General features: G+C 43.0%; 1 protein-coding gene across 4 annotated transcripts in view; it reads right to left on the bottom strand.

Annotated features, from left to right (window-relative positions):
- The window catches only part of LOC139245448 (calcium/calmodulin-dependent protein kinase type II subunit delta), a 539,947-nt gene that overhangs the window by 13,232 nt on the left and 509,901 nt on the right, over positions 1-16,814 (bottom strand). For all 4 annotated transcript variants that reach the window (XM_070871166.1, XM_070871168.1, XM_070871167.1 and 1 more), the window contains one exon: positions 6,486-6,561. In XM_070871166.1, the coding sequence (XP_070727267.1) occupies positions 6,486-6,561 (76 nt within the window). The remainder of the gene's footprint in view (positions 1-6,485; positions 6,562-16,814) is intronic.

Genomic DNA, 16,814 nt, shown 5'->3' with positions numbered 1-16,814 from the left:
CATGGCTGATCATTCAACCTCAGTACCCCACCCCAGCCTTCTCTCCATACCACCTGATCTCTTTAGCTGTAAGGGCCACATCTAACTTCCTTTTGAATATGTCCAATGAACTGGACTCAACAACTTTCTGTGGCAGAGAATTCCACAGGTTCATAACTCTCTAGGTGAAAAAGTTTCTCCTCATCTCGGTCCTATATCGCTTACCCCTTATCCTTAGACTGTGTCCCCTGGTTCTGGACTTCCCCAACATCGGGAACATTCTTCCTGCATTTATCCTGTCCAGTCCCGTCAGAATTTTATACGTTTCTATGAGATCCCCTCCCATTCATCTAAATTCCAGTGAATATAAGCCTAGCCGATCCAGTCTATCCTCATATGTCAATCCTGCCATCCCGGGAATCAGTCTGGTGAACCTTCGCTGCACTCCCTCAATAGCAAGCACGTCCTTCCTCAGATTAGTAGACCAAAACTGCACACAATACTCAAGGTGTGGTCTCACTAAGGCCCTGTACAACTGCAGCAAGACCTCCCTGCTCCTATACTCAAAATCCCCTCGCTATGAAGGCCAGCATGCCATTTGCTTTCTTTACTGCCTGCTGTACCTGCATGCCTATCTTCAATGACTGATGTAGCATGACACCCAGGTCTCGTTGCACCTCCCCTTTTAATAATCTGCCTTCCTGTTTTTCCCACCAAAGTGGATAACCTCACAATTATCCACATTATACTGCATCTGCCATGCATTTGCCCATTCACCTAACATGTCCAAGTCCCCCTGCAGCCTCTTAGCATCCTCCTCGCAGCTCGCACTGCCACCCAGCTTAGTGTCATCTGCAAACTTGGAGATATTACATTCAATTCCTTCGTCTAAATCATTAATGTATATTGTAAATAGCTGGGGTCCCAGCACTGAACCTTGCGGCACCCCACTGGTCACTGCCTGCTATTCTGAAAAGGACCCGTTTATTCCCACTTTTTACTTCCTGTCTGCCAACCATTTCTCTAGCCACGTCAATATATTACCCCCAATATCATGTGCTTTAATTTTGCACACTAATCTCATGTGGGACCTTGTCAAAAGCCTTTTGAAAGTCCAAATACACATCTACTGGTTCTCCCTTATCCACTCTACTAGTTACATCCTCAAAAAACTCTAAAAGATTTGTCAAGCATGATTTCCCTTTCATAAATCCATGCTGACTTGGACCGATCCTGTCACTGCTTTCCAAATGCGCTGCTATTACATCTTTAATAATTGACTCCAGCATTTTCCCCACTACCGATGTCAGGCTAACCGGTCGATAATTCCCTGTTTACTCTCCCTCCTTTTTTAAAAAGTGGGGTTACATTAGCTACCCTCCAATCCATAGGAACTGATCCAGAGTTCATGGAATGTTGGAAAATGACCACCAATGCATCTACTATTTCTAGGGCCACTTCCTTAAGATCTATCCTTGGTCCCCTCCTATTTCTCATCTACACGTTGCCCCTTGGTGACATCATCTGAAAACACAGCATAAGTTTCCATATGTATGCTGGTAACATCCAGCTCTAACTCAATATGACTTCGCGCGGCCCCTCTATGGTCTCTGAATTGTCAGACTGCTTGTCCAACATCCAGGTCTGGATGAGCAGAAATCTTCACCAATTGAATACAGGTGTAGTACCTAAAATCCGAAACCCTCAGGACCGAGGCCATTCCGGACTTCATGTTTTTTTTGGACTTTCGAACATGTTTCTGATGTCCGAAGTCTGGCAATGCCCGAGCCTAGGTTCGGGCATTTCCAGATTTCGGAACGCCAGAGGCACGTCCCAAGTCTGGAAATGCCTGGGCCCAAGTTCCGATATTTCTGGTTTTTGGATGCAATTTTGTAGTTCTTCTCTTCGCAGACCTTGTAGTCCTCACTTCTTCGCAACACATCGTAAGTCTCCCTCTCTTCTTTTTGTACCTGTATGTTTTGGAAGGTAGTCTGATGTCCTGTACACCTGTACCTTTGCAAGCCAAAGGGGACTTGCGTGTGGAGTTTGGTTGGTTCTGGCCGAAGGGATGTGTGTGCTGTGCAGAGTTTGATTTTGACTGGGAACTTGCGCGCGGAGCATGGTTAGTTCTGGCTAAAGGGACTTGCATGCGGACCCAGGAGCAGCGGTGTGGTGATTGTGGAGACCTGGCCTGGAACAGGTTGGATTGGAGTTTTTATTCTTGCAATTTTTGTTCGTTGGATTTCATTTTATGACTTTTCCCTGGGCATTGCTGGCAGCGGTAACGATTTGGCAGGGTGTCCAGATTCCGTAACATTTTGCGGATTCTAGATGACCCTGCCATGGCTCGCCCCAGAGTCCAGATTCCGGAACATTCTGAATTATGGAACTCCAGATTTTCGATGCTGCATCTGTATTGGGAAAATCGAGCCATTGTTTTAGTTCCTTGCCATTGACTCCATCCCTCTCCCCAACTTCTGTCTGAGGCTGAACCAGTCTCTTTGCAACCTTGGTGTCATATTTGACCCTGAACTGACCTTTCGACCACATATCCGCAGCATAACTAAGACCGCCAATATCCAACTCCGTAACATCGCCCGTCTCCGCCCTTGCCTGAACTCATCTGCTGCTGAAGCCCTCACCCATGCCTTTGTTACCTCTAGATTTGACTATTCCAATGTACTCCTGGCTGGCCTCCCTCATTCTATCGTATGTAAACTAGAGGTGGTCCAAAACTCGACTGCCCATGTCCTAGCTCGCATCAAGTCCCACTCATCCATCACCCCGTGCTTGCTGACCTACATTGGCTCTCGGTTAAGCAACGCCTCTATTTCAAAATTCTCATCCTTGTTTTCAAATCCCTCCATGGCCTCGCCCCCTCCCTATCTCTATAATCTCCTCCAGCACCACAACCCCCTGAGATATCTGCGAACCTCTAATTCTGCCCTCTTGAGCATCCCTGATTATAATCGCTCAAGCATTGGTGGCCATGCCTTCTGTTGTCTAGGCCCCAAGCTCTGGAACTCTCTGCCTAAACCTCTCCGCCTCTCTTTCCTCCTTCAAGATGCTCTTTAAAACCTATCTCCTTGACCAAACCTGCCCTTACTATTTATGTGGCTTGGTGTCAAATTGTTTTATCTCATAATACTGCTGTGAAGCGCCTTGGGATGTTTCACTATGTTAAAGGCACTATATAAATACAAGTTGTTGTTGTTATTGTAGATGGTTGCTGCTCTACAAGCAGGAAGATTGATGCCCTCCAGCTTTGCTAAAAGCTCAAGCACTGAATCTCAGAACAATATGATACAATTAACAATGGCATACAACAAATGTGCCACTGAGAAAAAATGAAGAACTAAAAATATAAAGTAGGGAGGCAAATCCACAAACAATGTTACCCTTTACTGATGATGCGCAAAGAAAAGGAGCTCAAAGGTGGCCTACCACAGGTACCATCTTTATCCTATACTCCTCTCTATCCCCTAACCAAGGTTACCAGGATTACCCCATTCAAGCTAGGTCAACCTTGGAGCTTAATGCATTAACAGCATTGGGAACAAAATAGGAGTAGGCCATGCTGGCCCCTTTAGTCTGTTCCACCATTCAATTAGATCAAGGCTGATCTGTGCCTCAATTCAATTTACCCATCTTTGTTTCATATCTCTTGATACACTTCCCTAACAAAAATCTAGCGATCTCAATCTTGAAAATTTTAATTTGCCCACATCCACAGGCTTTTGGCAGAGTGAGCTCCAGATTTCCACTATCATTTGTGTGAACAAAGTGATTCCTGATTTCACTTCTAACTGGCCGTGCTCTAATTTTAAGATTATGCCCTCTTGTTTGAGATTGCCTCACCAGAGAAAAGGATTTCTCTGCATCTACCCTTCGAATCCCTTTTATTATTTTAAACACCTCAATTAGATCACCCCGCAACCATTTAAGCTTAAGGGAATAAAAGCCAAGTTAATACAACCTGTTCTTATAACATAATTCTTTAAGCACTGGTATATTTTTGGCGAATCTGCACTATACCCTTTCTAAGGCCAATATATCTTTCCTGAGGCTCAGTGCCCAAAACTGAACGCAATACCCAAGATAGGGTCTGACCAAGGCTCTGTACAACTGAAGCACAACTTCCTCCTCTTTGTATTCCAGACCCGCTTGAGATAAAGGCTAGCATTCCATTAGCCTTTTTGTACTGTGTACTAATTTTAAATGATTTTTGTACCTAAAACCCTTTGATCCTCCAGAGTTCCTAGTTTCTCACCATTAAGAAAATACTGATTTGTCTTTCTCGGATCCAAAGTGGATGACCTTATCTGAGAAGGCGTACAAAATATATTTTAAGGGACTGTGCCCTCAGGACTTCACCATACTCTTAATTAAGTTTAGTTGTAGAACCTTCTATGATAGATGGCATATTACTAGTGTCTTTCTTGAAGTATTTACTGAAGTTATCATTTAGTATATAAATTAATTAATCCTCAGCTTCAATCCTAATTGGAATGTAAATTTTTGTTCAATAACCCTTGTTCTGTTATAATACTGTTGCATTTGGCTTCTACAGCCATTGTCATTTCTATTGCCCAAGAACATAAGGAATAGGAGCATGAGTAAGCCATTTGGCCCCTCGAGCCTGCTCTCACATTCAATAAGATCATGGCTGATCTGATCATGGATTCAGCTCCACTTCTCTGCCCGCTCCCCATAACCCTTTACTCCCTTATCACTCAAAAATCTGTCTATCTCCACCTTAAATATATTCAATGACCTAGCCTCCACAGCTTTCTGAGGCAGAGAATTCCATAGATTTACAATCCTCAGAAGAAATTTCTCATCTCAGTTTTAAATGGGCGGCCCCTTATTCTAAGACTATGTCCTCTCGATTTAGTTTCCCCTATGAATGGAAATATCCAATCTGGATCCACCTTGTCGAGCCCCCTCATTACCTTATAAGTTTCAATAAGATCACCTCTCCAATGTATATAGGCCCAACCTACTCAACCTATCCTCATAAGTCAACCCCCTCATCTCCGGAATCAATCTAGTGAATCTTCTCTGAACAGCCTCCTACGCAAGTATATCCTTCCTTAAATATGGAGACCAAAACTGTATGCAGTACTCCATGTGATGGCCTCACCAATACCCTGTACAGTTGTAGCAGGACTTCTCTGCTTTTATACTCTATCCCCCTTGCAATAAAGTCCAACATTCCATTTGCCTTCCTGATTTAGTATGCAGGTACAGCTATAACTGTACAGGGTATTGGCTCCGTATATTCTGATCCCCAGGTGTCTATGTACTGCAGCACTTTGCAATTTTTCTCCATTAAATTATAATTTACTTTTCTATTATTTCTGCCAAAGTGGATAACCTCACATTTTCCCACATTATACGCCATCTGCCAAATTTTTGCCCACTCACTTAGCCTGTCTATATCCCTTTGCAGATTTGTTATGTTCTCACAATTTGCTTTCCCACCCATCTTTGTACCATCCGCAAACTTGGCTACATTACACTCGGTCCCTTCATCCAAGTCATTAATATAGATTGTAAATAGTTGAGGACCCATATCGATCCCTGCTGCACCCCACTAGTCACTGTTTGCCAACCGTAAAATGACCCATTTATCCTGACATTCTGTTTTCTGTTAGTTAACCAATCCTTTATCCATGCTAATATATTCCCCCCAACCCCGTGAGCTTATATCTTGTGCAGTAATCTTTTATGTGGTATCTTATCGAATGCCTTCTGGAAATCCAAATACACCACATCCACTGGTTCCCCCTTATCCACCCTGCTCATTACATCCTCAAAGAACTCCAGCAAACTTGTCAAACATGATTTCCCTTTCATAAAACTATGTTGACTCTGCTTGATTGAATCATGCTTTTCCAAATGTATCACTACTGCTTCTTTAATAATGGACTCCAGCATTTTCCCAACGACAGATGTTAGGCTAACTGGTCTATAGTTTCCTGCTTTTTGTCTGCCTCCTTTTTTTAAATAGGCGTGTCACATTTGCGATTTTCCAATCTGTTGGGATCGCCCCAGAATCCAGGGAATTTTGGTCGATTACAACCAATGCATCCACTACCTCTACAGCCACTTTTCTTAAAACCCGAGGATCTAATCCATCTGGTCCAGGGGACTTGTCCGCCTTTAGTCTCATTATTTTACCTAGTACTAATTCATTAGTGATGTAGATTGTAATAAGTTCCTCCCTACCTACAGCCTCTTGATTATCCACTATTGGGATGTTTTTAGTGTCTTCTAGCATGAAGACCGATACAAAATATTTGTGGGGCGATTGGCAATCAAATTACGAATATGTACCCTGGCATGTGAGGCTCTGTGCTGGAAATGCAAACTCGAATCTAATTCCAAAAGAATGAACATCAATACCTGTACTGTGCAACATTCAGACCCCCTTATATTCTATAACCAATTGCAAATGGAAGAAATTGACTCAGTGTGGACAAAGGAAACAAATAAATTCTTACGTGTAGGCTTCAAAATCTCCATTGTTAATGGCTTCAATCAGCTGCTCTGTAACTTTGATAATTTCTTGTTTACGTGCTAAGAATAAACAAGACAAATGGTTATAAAAAAAAGTAATAAAGATATCAAGAGCAGCATTAAGTTTTTTTCAGTCACGTCATCAAATCACAAACTAGATTTTTCCTCTTACCTCCCCCTTCTCCCCCTGTCTCTTCTGTTCAACCCCTTTCCCACCAGGCAGCTTCCCCAAAAGTTGGTGATAAACATTTTGATTTTAGAAGCCAGGCATTCAATAAAACTAAGACAGTCCAAGGAGTAATAGTATATGCTTTCATAATATCCCAAATTTACAGGGGCAATTTATTCATGCAGAAACAAAAATGCTACGTATTATCTTAATCATAACATTGTGCATGAAAGACACAATAATGTACTAGAAAGTAATTAATGTCATGTGTGCTTGTAAACAAAAAAATAATCTCACAAAACACTTTTTCCGTGGCTACTGTACCCCTTACTCTGGACCACAACTTGCCTCTATGTGTGAGCATTTCAAAATAAACTGAACAAAAGAATATTAATCAAATTTGCAATATATTAGAATGAACAAAATCGAGCCATGAATTTACATAAATGCAGTTACTGAGTATTACTGCTAGCCATCTTCAATTGGAGTTTCTTTCAATCAGTCTTGCTAATTTCCTACCTTTAAAGGAGCTCATCATTTCTGCAATAATTATCTCAGTAATGCAACAGTATCCTTTTCTCTCAAGTCAAGTGGATTCAGTAACAAAATTGCATGATACACACCATTAGCTTCAAAGATCAGCAATGCAATGTCTTTTCGTTCAAACTGCATTAGTATCAGGATTACTGCATAAGTACCATTCACATCTAACTTTCCAGCAAAAGAAAACCTCTTCAAGCTCCTGCTGCTATCGGCGCAAATGTACATATTTAGGAATGGTTTGTTGCAACCAATCACAAAGCCACTGGCGAAAACAAATGATAGCCTACTGTATTCAGCCACACCTGTTCAATGCAAAGTACAGTCATTTGTTAGTGAAATGTCCTATAATTATGACTGAAGAATATGGAAACATATTCATATTTTACATATGTGTGGCAGTTGTTGCAACAAGTCTGGTTTCAGTGGATGCCTAACTATTAACAAGTACAATAAATGCTAGAATACAATTTATTTTGCAATGCACGTTGATTTAGTTACAAGCTAAATCTGGATTCTGGGGATTGGAGAGCAGCTAATGTAAAGCCTCTGTTTAAAAAAGGGGGCAGGGAAAAGGCAGGTAACTATAGACCGGTTAGTTTAACATCTGTAGTGGGGAAAATGCTTGAAACTATTAAGGAAGAAATAGCGGGACATCTGGATAGGAATAGTGCAATCACGCAGACGCAGCATGGATTCATGAAAGGGAAATCATGTTTAACTAACTTACTGGAATTCTTTGAGGATATAACGAGCATGGTGGATAGAGGTGTACCGATGGATGTGGTGTATTTAGATTTCCAAAAGGCATTCGATAAGGTGCCACACAAAAGGTTACTGCAGAAGATAAAGGTACGCGGAGTCAGAGGAAATGTATTAGCATGGATAGAGAATTGGCTGGCTAACAGAAAGCAGAGAGTCAGGATAAATGGGTCCTTTTCCGGTTGGAAATCAGTGGTTAGTGGTGTGCCACAGGGATCAGTGCTGGGACCACAACTGTTTACAATATACATAGATGACCTAGAGGAGGGGACAGAGTGTACTGCAACAAAATTTGCAGATGGCACGAAGATTAGTGGGAAAGCGGGTTGTGTAGAGGACTCAGAGAGGCTGCAAGGAGATTTGGATAGGTTAAGCGAATGGGCTAAGGTTTGGCAGATGGAATACAATGTCGGAAAGTGTGAGGTCATCCAGCTTGGGAAAAAAAACAGTAAAAGGGAATATTATTTGAATGGGGAGAAATTACAACATGCTGTGGTGCAGAGGGACCTGGGAGTCCTTGTGCATGAATCCCAAAAGGTTAGTTTGCAGGTGCAGCAGGTAATCAGGAAGGCAAATGGAATGTTGGCCTTCATTGCGAAAGGGATGGAGTACAAAAGCAGGGAGGTCTTGCTGCAACTGTATAAGGTATTGGTAAGGCCGCACCTGGAGTACTGCGTGCAGTTTTGGTCACTTTACTTAAGGAAGGATATACTAGCTTTGGAAGGGGTACAGAGACGATTCACTAGGCTGATTCGAGAAATGAGGGGGTTACCTTATGATGATAGATTGAGTAGACTGGGTCTTTACTCCTTGGAGTTCAGAAGGATGAGGGGTGATCTTATAGAAACATTTAAAATCATGAAAGGAATAGACAAGACAGAGGCAGAGAGGTTGTTTCCATTGGTGGGGGAGACTAGAACTAGGGGGCACAGCCTCAAAATACGGAGGAGCCAATTTAAAACCGAGTTGAGAAAGAATTTCTTCTCCCAGAGGGTTGTGAATCTGTGGAATTCTCTGCCCAAGGAAGCAGTTGAGGCTGGCTCATTGAATGTTTTCAAGTCAAAGATAGATAGATTTTTAAGCAATAAGGGAATTAAGGGTTACGGGGAGAGGGTGGGTAAGTGGAGCTGAGTCCACGACCAGATCAGCCATGATCTTATTGAATGGCGGAGCAGGCTCGAGGGGCTAGATGGCCTACTCCTGTTCCTAATTCTTATGTTCTTATTAAGCAATATGCCCAATTCGGGGTTCTCAGAGGGTTCAAATCTCTTTATAAAGTGCTCTAAAAATCAGGTTCTAACTCAGTAATGTCAGACTCTCCTAAGGCAATATACTGTATCGTCTTGATTTGGAAATATTGTCGTTCCTTCATCGTGGCTGGGTCAAAATACTGGAACTCCCTCCCTAACAGCACTGTGGGAGTACCTTCGCCACAGTCTACAATGGTTCAAGAAGGCAGCTCACCACCATCTTCTCAAGGGCAATTAGGGATGGGCAATAAATGCTGGCCTTGTCAGCGCGCCCAAAATCCCATGAACAATTTTATTTTTCAGAAGGCAGTTGAGCTGCTAGGGCTAAAAACGGCATATTTTTACATCATTTTTATTTTTTTCATTTCAGAAGGCATTGCCCTTTTAAGAAACCGCCAATGCTTTCTGAAATCACAGTTTCGCTTTCAGGACAGGCTGTTCTAGCAACAACGCTTGGGCCATGCCACATTGGAGCCTCCTGTCGGGACCAATGCTACCAGGACAGCGTTTCATGGTAAGGTAAGTGCCGGGCTAATGATAATTAGTCCCCAGCGCCAATTTTTAGGTCCTGCTAGTGCCACCATTTTCGCTAGCCATTAACCACCGGCTGCGGTGGCACCGGCAGGTTTTGTGGCGGCCACGAATTTCTAAGCCAATGTATCCAAGTTTTGGTCTCCTCACATGGTGGGTGGTATTGAGGCTTTTCAAAGGCTGCAGTGGTGGACTACTAGACAAATTCCCAGTTTAAAGCTAAACGAGATGGGTCTCTCGAGAAACGTAGATTTAGTGGTGATGTGATTGAGATTTCTAAGATGATGAAGGCAATGGATTGTGTTTGTTCCTATAGGTTAGGGAGCACCAGGGTTCACATTTTTAAGTGAAAGGTCAGATCTAGGTTAGATGTCAGATGTCAGGAGTGGTTCTTTTCCCAGGGAATAGAGGAGCTTTGGAGCAGGCTGCTGGCTTGTGCATTGGACGCTGATTCGTTGAATTCGAGCAAGAGCTGGGCCTGTATCTGACTGTGGCGGAGTTCACCTTTGCAAAAGATAGGTACAGCACGGAATTATAAGGGTCAGGGTGATCTCCAGGAATAGTTTCAATCATCTGCGGGGGCCGGGGGCCTTTGGAGAGGAAGTTCCTAGATTCCTTTCCCCAAATTGGCCTGGGTTTTCAGAAGGCGTTTGATAAGGTGCGACACAAGAGATTTTTAAACAAAATTAGGGCTCATGGGATTGGGGGTAATATACTAGCGTGGATTGAGGATTGGTTAATGGACAGAAAAAAGAGAATAGGAATAAACGGATCATTTTCGGGTTGGCAGACTGCAACTAGTGGAGTACCGCAAGGTTCATTGCTTGGACCCCAGCTAGTCACAATCTGTATCAATGATTTGAATGAGGGACCAAATGTAATGTATCCAAGTTTTCTGATGAAACAAAACTAGGTGGGAATGTATGTTGTGAGGAGGATGCAAAGAGGCTTCATGGGGATATAGACAGGCTATATGAGTGGGCAAGAACATGGCAAATGGAATATTGGGCCCAAGTTTCCACATGATTTACGCCTGATTTTTAGGAGCAACTGGTGGAGAATGGACTATTTTAGAAATCGCAATTCTCCACATTTTTTTTCTGCAGTTCTAGTCAGGTAGAACAGTTCTAGTTTAGAACAGAATTTTTTCTTCAAAAGGGGGCGTGTCCGACCACTGACGCCTGATTTGAAAGTTTCCACAGTGAAAATGTACTCCAAACTAAAGTAGAATGGAGCCAGTGAAGATTTTTGTAGAACTGAAAAAACCTGTTCTACACATTAAAAAATCAGGCGCAGGTTACAAATTAGGCGTCCAGAATGAGGTAGGGGGGAAGGGAACTCATTAAATTCGACAATAAATCCTTAATTATACTTCTACAAATATTATACAAATAAATCCAACCTGAATAAACATTTATAAGCCAAGAAAAGATTAAATAAACCATCTTCCTACCTGTGTGAAAGTGCTTCAGCCAGGGAGAATTCTGCAGCCGTTCGTGTTGCTGAGCGGGAGGGGGAGAGAGAGAGAGAGAGAGAGAGAGGGGAGGGGGAGAGAGAGAGAGGGAGGGGGAGAGAGAGAGAGAGAGAGAGGGGGAGGGAGGGAGGGAGGGAGGGAGAGAGAGAGGGGGAGGGAGGGGGAGAGAGAGAGAGAGAGGGGGAGGGAGGGAGAGAGAGAGAGGGGGGGAGGGAGGGAGAGAGAGAGAGGGGGGGTAGGGAGGGAGAGAGAGAGAGGGGGAGGGAGAGAGAGAGCGGGGGGGGGAAGAGAGAGAGGGGGGGGGGGGGGGAAGGGAGAGGTCAGGTCGGATCGGATCCAGTCCGGGAGTTGGGTCCAGTGGGGACGGGGCGGGTCGGGTCGGGGAACGGAACGCGATCGGGTCGGGTCAGTCGGGGGGGGGGGGGGGAGCGGGTGTCGGGTCTTGTCGGGGGCGGGGAGCAGGAGCCCAGTGAGGCCATTCAGCCAGGGCTAGAGGCTGCGTGCTTCGGGCCCCTCCCACACAGTTCGGCGCCTGGAGCTACTGCACTTGCGTGCCGACTGTAGCGCGCATGTGCAGAGGTCCCGGCACTGTTTTCAGCGCCGGGACCTGGCTCCGCCCCCCCCACAGCTCGTGCTGGCTGCGCCGAGGGCCTGTATGTAGGTGGAGAATACCGAAGATTTTTTTAGGCGCGAAAAACGGGCGCCCAGCTCGGAGGGGCGCCCGTTTTTTTTCTTGTGGAAACTTGGGCCCATTATGTGGAGAAATATGAAGTTAGCCACTTTGGTTGGAAAAATAGAAAAGCAGAGTATTTTTAAATGGTGAGAGATTGGGAAATATTGGTGTTCAGAGGGACCTAGGTGTCCTTGTACATGAATTACTGAAAGTTAACATGCACGTACAGCAAGCAATTAAGAGAGCAATTATATAGGGCCCTGGTGAGACCGAACCTGGAGTATTGTGTAAAGTTTTGGTCTCTTTGCCTAAGGAAGGAGATACTTGCCACAGAGGGAGTGCAACGAAGGTTCACGACTGATTCCTGGGATGGGTGGGGGGATTGTCCAATGAGGAGATTGAACTCATTGAAACATACACAATTCTTACAGGGCTTGACAGGGTAGATGCAGGGAGGATGTTTCGTCTGGTTGGGGAGTCTAGAACCAGGGGTCAGAGTCTCAGAATAAGGGGTCGGTCATTTAGGACTGAGATGAGGAGAAACTTCTACACTCAAAGGATGGTGAATCTTTGGAATTCTCTGCAAGACAGAGATTGATAAATTTTTGGATATTAAGGGAATCAAGGGATGTGGGGATAGTGCAGGAAAGTGAAGCTGAGGTAGATCAACCATGATCTTATTGAATGGCGGAGCAAGATCAAGGGGGCAAATGGCCTACTCCTTGCTCCTAATTCTCATGTTCTTATCGGTTTTTTTTTTGCTTCTCCTTGGAAATTACCTCGGGGTACTGAAGTTGCATGTTCAGCCATGAGCTCATTGAATGGCGGTGCAGGCTCGAAGGGTCGAATGGCCTACTCCTGCACCTATTTTCTATGGTTCTATGTTTCTAAATCACATGGTTTTGGGTGGGGTGGAGAGCATACATCGAGATACTCAAGATATCACAATTGTGTGGGACAGGCTAATGGGCCAGAGAATATTTTCCTGTCAGTCATTATTTATATGGTCATATGTTCCATGTCTGTAGACAAATTGAGAGAGATTAATTGCTATGATTTATCATTGTATCATGCGACTACCAGGATGGTAGAAGGCGAACCAAATGGATTGTTGTCTATTTTTGTCTAGCAATTCCTATGTTCTTAAAATGATCAAAAGGCTAATGGCATGCCAGCCTTCATAACAAAAGGCATATGATAAATTGCAAGGAACTGAATCTGTAATTATAAAGAATCCTAGTCAGATCTAATTAGTAACATTGTGTTGGACTTGGAAAGGATAAAGGGCTGGAGAAAGCCCAACAACGATTCAGTAAAATTATACCTGGGATGAAGGCACTGAGGGGCCGAAATTGATCAACTTACCGCCGACACCCCTCTGCAACATCCGCTCAGTGCCACTTCGACGTGGCCTGGAGCGGGGGCAGGAGGAGAGCCGCCAGGAACCGCCCGCCGACATCAGCGGATGGCGTAAGTAGACTCCCACCTACCGAGATGCCAGATTGGTGCGGGTGGGAGTCGGCGGCAGAACGGGACCACTGGCTGGAGGCTGGTCTGTCCCCGACGGTAAGTAGGAAGATCATGGAAAAAAGGTTAGTGAACATTTTTTATTGTTTCTTCCACAGCAACTTACCTTGATGGGGTCCCCTGAAGGTCTTCCGATAGTTTAAAAACATTTTTGTTAATGATTTTTATTTTTAGGTGTTTGACCCTCCGTGGGCCCCGACTCCATCCTTGGCGGCACTTGGGCGGCAAGCGCCTCTGCCGCTGAGAATGAGAGCTCCCGCCGGCTGCCAACCAGATTGGCGGTGTAAGTCCCTCATTTGCCGACCACCGACCTTTGACGGACTTTGGTGACAAAAACCCCGCCGAAAGTACCGTCCGTACCTCGCCGGCCATCGGCGGCACTTGGGCGGGCGGAGGCCTTGACCAAATTCGGCCTGAGTTGTGATAAGAAACAGGGCAAACTTAAGTTACATTTCCTGGAGATGAGTTTAAGCTATGATCTGATTAAGGGGATTAAAATAATGTAGGGAACCGACAGGGTAAATACAGAATGTCTCTTCCCTCTATATATTTTCCTTAGGAGACAACAACAAAAAATTACTTTCAGATTATACGACTGTATTCTCATCACTTGGATTCAAAACTTTACACCATGAAGCATAAATGCATGCTAACACTATTATACAAAGGCACACCATCAAAAAAATAAATATAAAGGGACAGAAAACAAAATGGATACCTAGGGCATGGCCATTGTTAGGCCCAAAGTAGTATCAATGCTTTATAAAATTTTGTTTATAAAATGTCTGATGCCCCAGATTAGTCACCTCCGGGACCACTTGGACTGTTGTTCTCTTGACTTACACTGAACAGAGGAATATATGGCCTGTGAGGGTTCAGACTCTCGCGACTGACTCTTTGAGTGTGCATTTTGGTTCGCATTTGCACGTTCTGAACATTTGGTCACTGAATTGATGGAAAGAAACACAACATATGAACAAATAAAGGTGAAAAGGTAGAGTATGACCAGAAACTTCAGGATGCAGTGACAGCAGGAGCGACTGCTGGGACAGAACGAGGATGGAGACCAGCAAGATGATGCAGTAGAGAAAGAGGGAGAGAGTGATGAATGACTGGAATACAACCTCCCTGTGTTACACTCCTTTATGCAGGCTGTGCTTGGATGTGCAAAGATTGAGAAGGAGAAAAAAAGTCAATGAATGAAATTATGAAACAAAGCAAAAATCATAAAATCAATTCAGTTAAAGATTAAAATTGCTGTTGAGGCATTCATTGAAAGCTTTAACAAGTTGTATTTCCTGTTCAGATGCCAGTACAGAATGCTCTCTGTCCCACTACTCTTCTGTCCAACTAATCAATACAAAGAAAGACTTACATTTATATAGTGCCTTTTACATCTTCAGGATATCCCAAAGCACTTTACAGCCAATCTGCACACAGCGAGGTCCTACAAACAGCAATGTAATAACAACCAGAATATGTTTTTTTGTTGTTGGTTGAGGGATAAATATTGGCCAGAATACCGGGGAGAGCTCTCCTGCTCTTCTTCATAAATAATGCCTTGGGACCTTTTACGTCTGGAGTAGTATTTGAACCAGCAACCTTCTGACTCAGGGACAAGAGTGCTACCACTGAGCCTCGGCTGACAAGAAAGTTTACTCTGATGTTTTAAGGTGAAAATAGAGATCAAAATATTTATGCTTCTACAGAAATATGCCTGTTCATCCATTACTGCATAAACTAATGCAAAGGCTGGACTAATTTTCAAGACAGTCTAATGACAGAATCAGTACTTGCTATAAAAATAGCAACACCCAAACTCTTTTTCTGAGACCACAGGAGTGCTAATTTTGGACTAGAACATAGATATCAATTCCCATAGGGAAGCAAGAATTACAGGAAACCCAGCAAGCCAGTAAAGTCACCCACTTAATCGCACTGCAAGGATGTCCTTTCATCAGTATACTGGCAGTAAAGGTTGAATTAGAATAATAAAGATTGAAAGACAACAACTCCCTGAAGCTGAATAAATGCATTGTTAAAGACAAGTACTTTTCATAAAAAATGAAAAACTCTATTGTTTGGCATTTAAATTATTGAAATAATTCAACTTTCATGATTATTGTATAAAATTACAAAATAAGTTTCTGCCAATCAAGTTTTGCCTGCACTACATATTTATAAGAGGCTATGCATGCTGCTCGATTCAAGGTCTCTAATAATGTTGTTGCTAGGAGATTTGGAAGAGTAGCCCCTCCCTATCTAGAATAAAAATATCATGGCTGTGCTCAATAATATCTCCAGATGGTCCAGCTCTGATAAATAAATCACAAAGGAAAATCTACATCATATTAGTACCATTCCAAAGTGCCAATCTACACTTTTTAAATGTAATTTTACAAATGTTGCAATATTTTTAAGAAAATTGTTTTATTTTTGAAACCACTTTCCTCTTTGTTGAAAGTAAATTGACCCCTTGGGTTTTTATTTGCATTTCTAACACATTTTTACAGTTGAACAGCTGTATCATGAAGTATTTTGGCAGAAAATGATAGAAAATTAAAACAGCAAGATGGATAATGTTACACAAGATAAATTATAGCTATTAGCCTTAATCATTTATGGTCAGAATTATGCAAACATTTCAACATGGTGACTTGAACTTGAAAACCACAAGATGAGAAAGTGATTAAAGTTTCATTTTAACAGGGTCAAATTTGGACAAAAACTAAACCTATAAAAAATTATGAAAAGTATTAGTCAAAATGCATATTTGTGCAGAGAGCTGGTAGAATCTGCTAAACAGAGTGGAATTTGATGTGAGTGGGAATTTGGTGCAGAGGGGAAGGAGGTGCTTCGTAACTTAAACCAATTTAAACAGTAAATATATAAATAATCAAGAGTTAGTAATTAGATCTAAAGGGATAAAATTAACTAAATGGAGGATGTCAAGATTAAAAGGGATATGAATTACATTAAATAAAAATCTGGTATACATAAATAATTAAATAATAATTAGGGGTAAGGGGATACAAAACTAAAAACATAACATAAATAGATTGACTTTTAAGCAACATGATGGGATAGCTGAGACCTGTTGCCTGCAATTCCTGTGCCAGGTGGGAACTCCAGGATGCTTGAAATATCCTGGATAACCTTGCAGGAAACATGTTCAGCTCCTCAAACTCGAGCTCAGGGTTTCTGAGTTCAAGGAGCGGCTGGAGTCACTGCAGGCTAGATAGGAGGCTGACAATTCCAGGAGGTAGTCATCCCACAGCTACAAAGAGTTCAGGAGAATAATAAGTGGGTGGTCATCCAGCAGGATAGGAAGAGGCAGGCAGTGAAGAAATCCTCCAGGAGTGTGACACCCTCAAACCCTTTTTCAGT

The sequence above is a fragment of the Pristiophorus japonicus genome, chromosome 2, assembly GCF_044704955.1.
Source record: "Pristiophorus japonicus isolate sPriJap1 chromosome 2, sPriJap1.hap1, whole genome shotgun sequence".
NCBI classification, from domain to species: Eukaryota; Metazoa; Chordata; class Chondrichthyes; family Pristiophoridae; genus Pristiophorus; species Pristiophorus japonicus.
Note: the sequence above shows the minus strand (reverse complement) of the source record. Positions and strands in the feature narration are given on the sequence as shown.